Source organism: Nelumbo nucifera, chromosome 1, assembly GCF_055504915.1.
Source record: "Nelumbo nucifera cultivar China Antique chromosome 1, China Antique-T2T, whole genome shotgun sequence".
Lineage (NCBI taxonomy): Eukaryota > Viridiplantae > Streptophyta > Magnoliopsida > Proteales > Nelumbonaceae > Nelumbo > Nelumbo nucifera.
Genome location: NC_142649.1, coordinates 198,394,620 through 198,407,212, shown reverse-complemented (window position 1 = coordinate 198,407,212; position 12,593 = coordinate 198,394,620). Strand labels below are relative to the sequence as shown.

General features: G+C 38.8%; 2 protein-coding genes across 2 annotated transcripts; one reads left to right on the top strand and one right to left on the bottom strand.

The window, feature by feature from the left end:
• Positions 1-1,473: 1,473 nt before the first annotated feature.
• On the top strand, positions 1,474-3,916 carry LOC104602348 (peroxisome biogenesis protein 19-2-like). The gene is made up of 4 exons (XM_010266001.3): positions 1,474-1,603; positions 1,697-1,745; positions 1,834-2,119; positions 3,444-3,916. Exons 1-4 carry the CDS (start codon positions 1,564-1,566, stop codon positions 3,762-3,764), a joined length of 696 nt encoding a protein of 231 aa, XP_010264303.1. The 5' UTR covers positions 1,474-1,563; the 3' UTR covers positions 3,765-3,916.
• A 942-nt stretch (positions 3,917-4,858) lies between these two features.
• Positions 4,859-7,953, bottom strand: LOC104602347 (putative pectinesterase 68). The gene is made up of 5 exons (XM_010266000.3): positions 7,528-7,953; positions 7,206-7,395; positions 6,569-6,775; positions 5,842-6,080; positions 4,859-5,351 (listed from the first exon to the last, which is right to left on the bottom strand). Exons 1-5 carry the CDS (start codon positions 7,821-7,823, stop codon positions 5,195-5,197), a joined length of 1,089 nt encoding a protein of 362 aa, XP_010264302.1. The 5' UTR covers positions 7,824-7,953; the 3' UTR covers positions 4,859-5,194.
• Between the last annotated feature and the right edge of the window lie 4,640 nt (positions 7,954-12,593).

Here is a 12,593-nt window from a genome sequence, read left to right as displayed (position 1 = left end):
TATCTTTCAGCTAATCTTAAAAATTCAGATGTATATTCATTAACACTTCGGGAACCCTGCGCACATCGTTGATATGATTCAAACATATACTGTTCATAATCTGGGGGTAAAAATCTACCTCTGATTAACTGCTTCATGCGCCTCCAGGTTCGAACTGGACCCCTTCCTTCCCTGATCCGGGTCTCTCTCATGCGTTCCCACCAAACAGATGCGCTTCCTTTTAGTCGGAAGGCTACCAGTTTAACTCTCCGTTCTTCTGGGATTTCCATGTACTCGAAGAAACGGTCGACCTCTGTGATCCAATCTAGTAGACCCTCTATCCCCAGATCTCCACTAAAAGTAGGAATGTCTACCTTGAGCTTAAATTCATCATTATTTTGACAGGGATTGAAATTACCTGGGTTGCGCCAATTTTTGCCGTTTCTGCCATTGCCTGGAATAGCTGGAGCAACACCGAACTCTAACTCGTCGTCACTTTCATCATCGAAAACTGGATGCCGGGATGTAGTGTGGACGGGTGGTCTGTCGTAATCGTCTCCTTCGATTGGATGTGGATTTTCCCGGTTCCGTGGAACAACCTCCCGTAACAAGGTCCACAGTTGTTCAACCATCTCTGCCAACTGTTGTTCGATGTTATGCGTGGCCGTGCGCTGCTCTTCGATTGCTCTCCAAACAGCTTGTAACCCCTGATCTCCGTCAAGGGGTGGGTTGCGACTGCTTCCGTCTTGGTTGGCCATCTGACTGGGCGAATTCCCTGCTCTGATACCACCTGACGTAGCGTGGAAGCAATGAAAACTGGGCTGGCTATGCAAGCACTGGGCGAACACCAGCTTCTAGCGAAGCTAAACGTAAATCTCTAGAGGAGAGAGAAAAGGTGGCGAAAAACTAAAGTTGTCTGTTAGCTTGGAAAATAACAATATTTATAATACATCTGGAAATTGTAGAATAACTAGGAAAGAAAAATAGTGATAGATCTCAAACATCTAATCTTCTAGCTAGGTTCGAACTCTTCTTTGATCTTGTCTTAATCTCCACCGTCCGATCTCCCTGGGCGCATGAGTTATCCTATCTTCTTAGAATTACCTTGGATCTTGAATTTCCCTGAATCTTGGATCTTGATGTATCTTGAATTCTTGAATTATCTTGGATTCTTGAATTATTGATTTATCTTGAATTCTTGAATTATCTTAGATTCTTAAATTCTTGATTTATCTTGCTTCCTATGAACTGCCGCCCATATGGTGAGATATGCTTCCATAATGGGATGGGCCTCCATCACAAGTACTCTTCTGAGTCTTTTCCCCAGCCAAAGGCTTGATCCTTCTTTTAAAAAGATAAAGAAAAAAACATGACAGGTGGTTTTAGCATATAAGTTGATTCTGCAATCGGTACTTGCCTTGTGTTGGGGTTTCCTTATCGAAGCGGCAAGTGTCCGATTCTTTGATTCTTCCTTACACAAGCTGGTTCGTTACGTTCCAACATATAAAAAGGAGACACCTGAGTTCAATTCGAGTATCCCAGATTACAAAAAAAAGAGAGCTCGAGAGGGGGATAGACACCAAAATGGACGATAACTCTTACTATTTAGAAGCACTCCTCGATAGTAAGTTCTGTCTCTCGTAGGTGTTCTTTCTGTATCCATGCATGTATTAATGCGTGTTCTAAGGATTATATTGGTTCTTGTTAATTCTCTCAGGTGCTTTAGGCGATTTCCAGGATTTCAACCTTGATTCTTCTGGCCAAAGGTAACAAGAGTTTCTCTGTTTTGTCATTTGATTTTCTTCTTTTGATTTCTATCTTATTTTATTTTTCTTTTCCTGTGAATTTTTTTAGTAATGTGGATGGTGGAGAGGAGAAAAAAGATAAGCTCTCTTTGCCTTCTGGTGTTCAAGGGTTGGGCAATGGGTTGCCTGATTTGATAAGTTATAATAAGAAAGGGAAGCAGAAGGTCTCGATAGAATCTGACGTTTCAGTGGAGCCTCAGAAGGTTAGGCAGCAGACACGAGAGGTTGTCCAGGAGATGGATTCAACCACAGACAAGGTCGGTGGAGATGATTTGACGAAGGAAATAATGGTTGATGATTTGGTTAAGCAGATTGAGGAGCTTGCTGGGTCTCAGGTATACTTCTATTCTCATATAAGGTTTAGGGTTTTATTTCCTGATTATTTATCCGGGTAAATGCATTTATCCAAGTAATTGCATTTACCTGTTATTTTATTTTCTTTGTTTAATGACCATTTTAACCATAAAAATCTATTATTAGAAGGGATATTTTTTTTGCACCGAAGTTTTGGCAAACTTTCCCCTACGTGGGAAAGTTATTTACCCACCTAGAAGTACTAAGGAAAATAAACTTTCCATAATCCCTACATAAATATGAAAAAAGAACGAGGGATTTTTGGTCAATGGGAACCAAAATCCCATTGACCAACTTTCCCTCCTCTCAAAATCCCGAAAAAGAACGCCCCCTTAATTATTGATGTTGCCATAAAGGTTGTATTTGATACCATTGCCACTTCTCCTTATAAGTTTAGGTCAGCCAATGCAAATTTTTGAGAAATGATCTCATCACATCATCACATCATTTTAAATAACTACTTTCACTAAAAAAAGGCATTGAATTGGATATTGGAATTATACTAGAAACACTAAATTTCATGTTTTATGAAGAAACAACTCGATAACTTAAAGCATTTGTGGTAGAAAAAAAAATTATAAAAGTGGCACTGATACCAATCACAACCTAAATGAATTCTTATACTACAGTTTCATTGCTCGGGTATTTGATTACCGATCAAACCAAAATTCTGGAAAATCATTTTGATTAATTTATGTATGTATGTATGACAAAAGACCCAAATCTTGGCTCATGGTTTTCGAGCTGTTGTTAATATATACAGTCGGACCATTTGGCCCAGAAACAGTCAGGATATCAGTTCCCGTTTCAACCCAAACCCCCTTTTGTCAAAAATACTAATCTAGGCAGTTGAATCATCCACCCGGATAATGGTTTCTTTGAGGGATTTATTTTAATTTTTTTTTTTAATTTGTCACCCGTTGATCCATTCAAACCAGACAATCAAACCTCTGACCTGAAAACTGGTAGTCAAAGCAGTTTCGATTCTGAATCGATTTTTAAAACATTACTTCCTATAAATTTTAATCACCCTCTCATTTGCATTCAATACCAATTTTACATCCCGAAAAGTGCTGCAAAATTTGAAACACCTTCCTCAGATCTCAATTGTCTCTTATATAAAGTTGGATCATATAATTTTGTCTCATATACGATACAATATTTTTAGTACCCAAATGACAAATATAATTTTTCAACTTCTGTTATACCAGCTTGCAAACAAGTTAATACAACAAATTAAACTTGAGCATTTTTGCTGTTTTAGCTTTATCCTTTTATTTATTTATTTATTTATTTTTTCTGTAGGACATGGAATCAATTGCAGAGACCATGATGCAGCAGCTTTTGTCTAAGGAGATTCTTCATGGACCAATAAAAGAAATCGGAGAAAGATATCCAAAGTGGTTGGGAGATCATAAGTCTGGATTGAGCAAAGAAGAATATGAGCGCTACAACCACCAATATATGATCATAAAACAACTGAACGTAGCATATGAAAATGATCCTGGTAACTTTCCCAAAATAGTTGTTCTCATGCAGAAAATGCAAGAATGTGGCCAACCCCCTATTGATATCCTGCAAGAATTTGCTCCTGATATGGAGTTAACCAATCTTTCCCTGTTGTAAGTGTTATATATATATATATATATATATGATGGTTTTTTATTCTAAGTATAAAAATCTGCTATACTATTGATTGAAGTGTAATGTTGTAAAGTTTAAACTATGCACATGCATGCATGTATGATAGTGTTGTTGTTAACATTGGGCTTTTTTTATATGGAAGTGTGGATTTGATACGAGCACAAGTGTGTGAATATGGAATCATTTGCTCCTCACAGAGCGCACATTACACCGATGTCACAGTCCATCCTACTGTGTATTGAGAGTATTTTCCCATGAAATAACAATAAGAAGTATAGGAGATGTTCTTGATGTGAGGTTGGTGTAAATATGGAAAGAATTTGGATCTGCTCTTTGCACGACGACCTTACAGCATGTACCAACTGCACATTGGGAATGTTTTCCGCATTTCATAATAGATATTCCTAATGCAGGGTGGGATGTGGCTGTGAGGTCAGTGTGAGCAATGCTATCCCAATTTGGCTAAATAAGATCTGGGATCTGTTTATAACGAAAACTGTCCCGTCACGGTCTGGACATGATTTTGTCTGTGCACATCTCACTGGAACCCATTATGCTTGTGATGTGAGGATACAGAACATTAACAATCTAATAAATATGTTTACTCATGATAGATTTCGTGCTCTCACATGGAGGCCTGGAGGGAAACATTAGAGTCCTTAAGATGCAGCTTGGGCAGTCCAACCCGAGCCCAGACTGACCTTGGGCCTATCGCATAGGTATCCCAATAACGAGGCATTCATGTCTCTGCCATCTGCACCATCTTATCTTTGGTATATAGGCTGCTGCTTCCAGGTCTCCGAAGATGCGTCTGAGTCCAACTGTTGTATAATGTTGCAAATCCCCTCTATGTTTTCTTTTGCTTATTGAATAATTATTCATTTATTTGTATACTGTGACTGTGAGAAGAATAAAATGATGTCTATCAAACCAGTAAAATAAAACTTGAGCATCAGACTTTGTTTTTTTAGTTCAAAAACTTGAGCTCTCAACACTATGTTATTTTACTTTTGTAAACTGTAACTGTGTGAAGAAGAATAAAGATGGGGAATACAATACAATACATAACCGATCAATAAATAAACTAACACATGTTGTATTAGGATGGCATACAATACAAATACATCTTAATGAACTTGGCAGAAACAAATAATAATAATAAAAAAAAATCACGTTCAAATGCTTTCTACAAACTTATCCAAACAAACATCTGATGGAAACCACAGCATTGACAGATAATAATAAAAGAGAAAAAAGATCTGAGTGGCACCGGCCTTGCAATTAAGATAGTTTATTACAACTTGGGGTTGGGAAAAGAATTTGGGTGAACTTTGAATGAATGAATGAATGAAAGAATTTTAATAGAAAGAAGAGAAGAAAAAAGAGGAGGACAATAAGTCTCTGGGCTAAGGCTAAGCATCACGAGGAGCAATCCAGTGCCTTCCATTGACGAAACTCTTGGCAAGGAATGGATGAGCCGTTTTGTAGTCAAGCTCCCGAGCCCATGTCACACCACGTACTGCATATGCTCCCGGTCCCCAGCATTTGTACACTCCAAAGAACACCGTCCTACAACAACCCAACTCACCCAATTTTAGAACTTAGAAGAGATAAACCCAAAGCCAAAAACCATTATATATATATATATATCTATCTAGCTATCTTATAAATTACAGGCAACCCATATATATATATATTCCATGCTCCAGAGTCCACCAGTCTTCACTCTGAAAAATTCCCTAATGGTGGGGTTGGCAGCCGTAAGGGTTGTGGCTCTCTACCCCCGACCCGTGATTGCCGCAAATTGCAATCTTTCTCTCTCTCTCACTCAGCAGTACAGAGTAGAGAGTACTACTCTAGGCGCTACAGTCAGGATTCGGCCCACGAAAAAGTTGTCTCTGCTCTATTACCCTGGGGCCCTTCTTTGTCTGTAGCGCAGCCATCGGGCAGTGTGTATACGTGGCAGTGCTAACTGCTAAAAGGTGTTAATTTAATATATATATATATATATATATATATTTATGTTGTAGACATGTAGTGAGTGAGTAGTCCTCCTTACTTGTTCTTGTTGCTGGTGTGATCCCAATCATCCCAGCCACCTGGCGCGACCACGTCAGCGAAGTAGGTGTAGGAGAAGATGATCCTTGAATACTGACCCATTGCACGCCCCACGTAGAGAGGACCCGTACCCGTCACCCTGCACCGGACGAAGGCGAATCCTGTTCGCTCTTGGGGCGATTTCCTGTCCTGAGCCGCTATGGACCCGAATCTAGTCGCTATCGAATGTAGTTCGCACTCCTGCATTTCCCGCCCACAACATACAAACAAAACGAACACCTTTCTTTAGTAGTTAACTTAGCCCACACCCCTACCCAAACAGCACGAAAAGCTTTATTTTATTTTATTTTTTATTTATTTTGTCCCACTGCATCTGCATGCGTTCTTTCTTTTCCGTTCAAGAGGCTGAAAAAGGTGATTACACACTCTGCAGGCGCACGACGATGATGTCTCTCTTTCATCACTTGGGGTTTAGGTTCCCCTTTTGTAATATGCTCAAGAAGTGGAAGAGCAAAAAGAAACTCGGATCGGATGAAAAAAGGGTTCTCATCACTTTACTCAACCAGAGTCAGGCTGGTCCGGCCAACCAGGATGGTCTCCAAAAAGGGTTGCTACTCTCTGGTCTCTGATCTCTCTACCACCAGTACTAATGGGTTTCTGGCTTTCTGCAAATGCTGATACGTTTAAGATGATGACGAGTTTATTATTATTCAAGTGTGCAGTTGTACCTTGTACATTGATCGACCATTGCCGAAGATGAAGTCGATAGAGCCTTCGATGTAGCATTCCTTGAAGTAATGGCGACCGGCGTCATCGCAGAGGGTGTCTTGTGCACCGTAGAAGCCACAACCCGAGAAGTAAGCCTTGTCACCCGATATGCGAAAGGCCGCCGCTTGCCATCCTTCCATCCCTGGCATCGGTGCCGGTGCCGTGTTCTGCATGGCCACAGTACTATTCATTAATTTCAAAACATGTTTAACTATTCTTAATCACCTTCTGAGCATCTACAGTTTAGTTCCTTAAATACTAAGTTTTTAGATTTGAATTCAGATCTATTCCACTATCTCCGATGGTCACCTCTAAGAAATCCAATGGAGTTCTCTTCCCATTTTATCGTCGAACACACTGTATATCTCTGAAAGCCGTGAACCTCTCTTTTCCTTCATTTTCTCACTACTTCAGTACATAAAACCTTAGGATACTCCAGTAATTTCAATCTGTACAATCTGGGTTGTGAAACCCCTTGTTCGTATTTATAGCTTCAAGAGAGAACCAGTGGCCGAGATCTATGCTTATTTAATTACTCAAGTATAGGAGTTTTAAGGAGACACTTAGAAAATATATATCAGAAGGATTTTCGCTCACCTTGAAACTAATATTTCTAGCTGTGAAGTAATTAGCAAAAACAGTAACAGAAGCTGTATTATATGTGCGTAGTTGTTGACCGTTCGGCCCACGGTCTCCCGCTCTATCATGCCATTCGATTACTGTCTCCTCCCTGCCCTCCCCTTGAAACGTGATGAATGGTTTCGTCGCTGGCACAACGACCTTCTCTCTGCTCTCCCACCACACAAAACCACGTGGACATTATTTTAATGAGTAAAAAGATAAACTGACAATTATTATTAATCAACCAGCAAATCCATAATCGACGAACAGGAGAAGAAAAGGATGGTTTGAAGATTACATGTAGACCCCGGCTTTGATCTGTATAATGACATTCTCTCTGTTGTTCTCTGGAACGGACTCAACAGCAGCTTGGACCGAAAGGAAGTCGCCGCACCCACGAGCGTCGACGGTGATCACTCGGCGGCCAGTGGGTCCAACCCACTTGTGGTGGTGCCTCGTTCTGTTAGCAGCCGTAGGAACGGAGCCCCAGTCATTGTCTCGAAGCCCTGTAACCTGTAAGGGTGAATGTAGTAAGAACAAAGTAGAGAAGCAAAAGAAAACTAAGAAGATGAAGAAAGTATAGAGAGAGCCCATTAAAAATTAAAATATATGTTGTTGATAGCAGTGAAGAGAATGTCTTGGCCGAAGAGCTGGGGAAGATACACCCAACAAATTTTCTATTTTTTTCTTTTCTTGAGTTTTGTGGGTCGCGGGTCTCTCGAGCTCTCAGTCTCAGAGAAGGGAAACCTTAGGAGGAGGAGGAGGAGGAGGATGAGAAAAAGCAACGTGAAAGTCTCTGAAACCACAAGGGATGACGCTTTTTATATTATTATTATTATTATCTTGATATTCTTGTTAATTTCTTCGGGAATGATTTCAGTCCAACGGTCGGGTTTTTATCCTACTCGTCGTTTTGAGTTGAGATGGTTGCTCGGCTCGGCTTGGCTTATCTTAGTCATGACTCATGAGTTCACAACACTGCATGTAGAGAGAGAGAGAGGGTCAGTGCCTATCGTCCAAAAGGTATATCTCTAGATAAGATAGACTCTTTAAACGGTCAGCATTCACAAGAACGAGTTACGTGCACCGTGTTCAAGAATGTTATTATCATATAGCTTGTTTGTGGTGTTTGACTAGTCGAGGGACTTGGTCAATCTTTTCATACAGTTGTGTGCCTCTGGGAGAGATGATGAGAACCCTTGAAGAAGTCTTAGAAAAAGGTCACTTTAATGGACGGTTTAGATGTTATATGTTAACTTTACTAGCTGAGCCAAGCCAGTAAACCCCAAATCCCCAACTAGAACCGTTTCAGTTAGCTCTTAGTTGAGCTTAATCCTGATGTTCAACGGTCACCTTGCCCAAGAAAATTCTGCCATCATCAAAGATTTTAAGTTGTCCAGAGAGAGAGTGGTGGTGGTGGCGGTGGTTGATGGAGGAAGCATGGAGGATAGTGTTTTGTAATGTAGTATGCCGTGAGTTGGGTCACGAGTCAGATTTGGGTGGGACCATTTTCTGAAAACAGTTAAGCTTTTGAACGTTGGAACGCTACTAGACAATGGATCTGCCAGATAGGTTACAGCAAAAGCTATGACTCCCCCTTATAATGACGTAATTGCCCCTAATATATTTTTTTTGTGATGCCATTTCTTTTACTTTGCAACATCTTTCAGAGACTGATCAGAATTGTCAGTTGTGAATCGAGAGAAAGGTGACAAATTGTCGCAATCGTGTCAAGGGAATGCTGACCTGGCCCTGGATCCGTCCGTCGACCCATCCTTTTTTTTTCCAATTAGACAACAAATTCCCACAAAATTCTCGCCAAATGTCTAATGGTATCGTCGATATAAAAATTGCAAAGACACGTGGGACACCTACAGTAGAATTGGTCCCACTTCGAATAGAACCCCACGTGAATGTGCATATGCCCGTGATTTATGAATTATGAAGGTAAGGTTTGCATTTTCCTCTCTCTCTCTCTAATACATCACAATTTTATTTTATCAAACCAAACAGAGCCCATCGGTATGCATAGCTGAAAGCTCTTCTCCCAAGGATGCTACCACTATGCTAGAGCCTAGAGCTATTGGGGAGTTAAGAGGAAAAAAAAGTTGGACAGATGACCCTGAAACCTAAATAGATAAAAACATAAAATAAATACTGAGGCGTGACCAGCCCGGACTACAAAACAAAGCTATTATTTCTTCTTGGCTTTTCCCTTTTGTAACAAGTGACATATTTTGTTTCCACCTTAGTGTTTGTTACCAGGGTCTTAATGAAACTAACAAGAGAAAAAACAAATTTTGCTAAGCCTAAGACCTCACTATAAGGAATGTCACCATTGTGATTAATAATTAATGGAAATTGAGTAAGTCACATGCTTACACTGTGTGGTTAGTAGTGAGCTTTCCGGCGGGTTGTAACATAGGGCATAGCCCAACTGGACAAGTTTATATCGATTTATTATTATTATTATTTTTTTAAATGAAACTTATTGAGACTTTAAGGTTGTGTTTGTTTTTAGTGTAAATGTGAATCGATATAAAACTTTATTGTTGGTTTGTATTTACATGTGTTTGTTTTTAATATAAATACAAATTGGTGTAAAATTTTACGTTCAATCTGTATTTTCATGCATTTGTTTCCAATAATTGGTTGATTTTTCCATCGATGATCGATGTAAATAATACATCAATACATCAATAAAATTGACATATTATTTACAACAATTATCACATAAAAAATTTCAACGGTCCATTAAAATTTTAAACTTATCAACTGACTTTTCCATTGATCCACTGAAATTAAATGCAGCCTAAAGGGGAAAAACCCCTTATCGTTAGATAGTAATTTAGACACAAACAACAGGATAGATATATAAACATTCATATAGACCGACTTCTCATGGTAAGAACAAGAATCAAAACATTAATACCTATGATATCCATATATAAAGGGTCAAATACATAGAATTTGGGGGTTTTGAACGTTTAGGATGATAGAAAGCATCCTAGCTTCTTAGATTGTGTGAGCATTATTAGGTTGATGGAAAAAAAGTATCAATCTACTGATACGCACCAATACCCAATCTTTTTTAGTATTACGCATATCGATATTTTGATCTTTGGTTAGGAAATGTGCCACTGGATTAATATCCCTTGGAGTGAAGCTAAACACTATGTTATCAAAGGCCCGAGATAAGTTAATTACATCCAAGAAAATATGCTATGAAGGTGAGAAGCTTTAATCATATATCTATAACACTTTCACATCATACTCAACAACCAAATGAGGGATCCCCAGTCTTCTAAACAACTACATGTGAGAATATATTCTTAGAACAGCTCAACTAGCAAGATATGGGGAGTATGAACCACTACTCCCAAGTCAGTTGTAACCAAAGGACCCACAAATGTGATGTTAATGCTCAACTTAAAACCATCCTCGAGCGGGATGAGACCAACAATCTTAACTATCTTTGCTTTGTCATCTTTGTCCTTGAAGAGAGCCCCTTCCCACTCTTTCAAACCCTTGTCCACAATTAGAGGTGAGCATTTTCGATTTAAAACCAAAAAATCAAACTGAAAATTTTGGATTTGATTTTTTTGTTCAATTATTCTGGTTTTGTAAAATTTTAATTTTGATTTTGGTTTTCATGTTTGAAAATCCAGTTAACCGTACTTTACTATCGATTTTTGTTTATTTCTGTTGTGGTTTGATTTTTCATTTAAAATTTTAGTTTATTTAGTTCGATTTTTAATTGAATAAACCGTTTTCTCACCACTACCTACAAGGGAGATAGTCTTTAGAGGGGTATTACTACCTGTGTGTAGGAGACGGTGCCTCATCTTCCAAATATGACAACTCATTAACATTGTTACGAAAATCACACAATGGGACTTTGAACTCTTGGACACAACACATCACAATAAAATCCACTCAATAAAACTTTTAGCTCAATAGGTGTGGACCAAGATGGAGATTTCAAACCAGACTGCCTCAACTATTGGGCAATGAAGGAGGGAATGGATTGCATTTACTTTTTACCCATGCACCTAGGATAGTCATCTAATATCACCACCTTCTTCATGAAGAGATTTTTGTTCATTGCTAGAATTCCATTAATGCCCTCCAAGGGAAGTTTTTGATCTCCTGGGGTGCTTAGATCCTCTATATTTGTTTCCCATAGTTCTATGGAAAAGAGGATGAGATGGTAGGGATTTATCCACTCTTCTCTTCTTCCAACCTCTTAGCCATGTTTTGCATAGATTTGATCAGTAACTTGCCATGAGTGTAGTTCTTCCAATTCAAACTCATCCAACTGATCAAACCAACTAATATGGTATTAGCTATAGCCTCTATTTTAGTCCTGAATAAATTTAAGAGAAAATTCCCAATTAGTACCCTGTACTTTAGGCCTAGTGCCACTTTAGCTCCAAAACTTTAAAATGCAACCACTTAGTATTCGAATTTTCAAATCGTGCCAATTTAGTACTTACCATTAACTAATATGTTAACCAGCCGTTAAGCAGAATTTGAAAAGACATAAATGCCCTTCAAGTATCATCTAATTTTCTTTATCAACCATCCATATGTTTATAAAAGATGAACAGTCCCAAATCCTTGCCTCTTCTATTCAAGAAAGTTGGGGTCACCAAAATGCCCACTAAGACGTGACCCCAACTTTATTGAATAGAAGAGGCAAGGATTTGAGATTGTTCATTTTTTGTCAATGTTTGGATGGTTGAAGAAAATTAGATGACATATGAAGGTTCAAATGCCACTTAATGGCTATTTAATGGTAGGTACTAGATTGACACGTTTTGAAAGTTTAGGTACTAAATTGTCGCGTTTTAAAGTTCGGGGACCAAAGTGGCACTAGGCCCAAAGTACAGGATACTAATTGGAATTTTTCCCTAATCCAATTTAGTATATACAAATTTCAACACCTACTTTAAACATAGATTAGATTTTCCACTTTCTAAATATGATACCTATCACAATAGGGGGTATAGGATTTTGCCATTGAAAGGGTCTAGAACTCAAGCATCCTCCCATATTTGGATGGATGTCTCCTTGACAGTACATACACTACCACCCTCAAAAATTTCCTTACCCTTTAGAATACTACATGAAACCCTCAAATTTGACTGTCATTGGGTTACATGCAATAGAGTCACCACTCACTATTATTAGGGGTGATGAGTCCCCCTTTTAAATTGCATTTTTTGAGGAGAGAAAAAAGATAATGACTCCATTTTCATGTGAACATCACTAATGATTTTGGGGTCTTAGTTGAAAGGAGGAAGGGAGGAGGCACTCTCCTCTCGTTAATTTATGAGAGAACCCATTATCTATGGCTAGCTT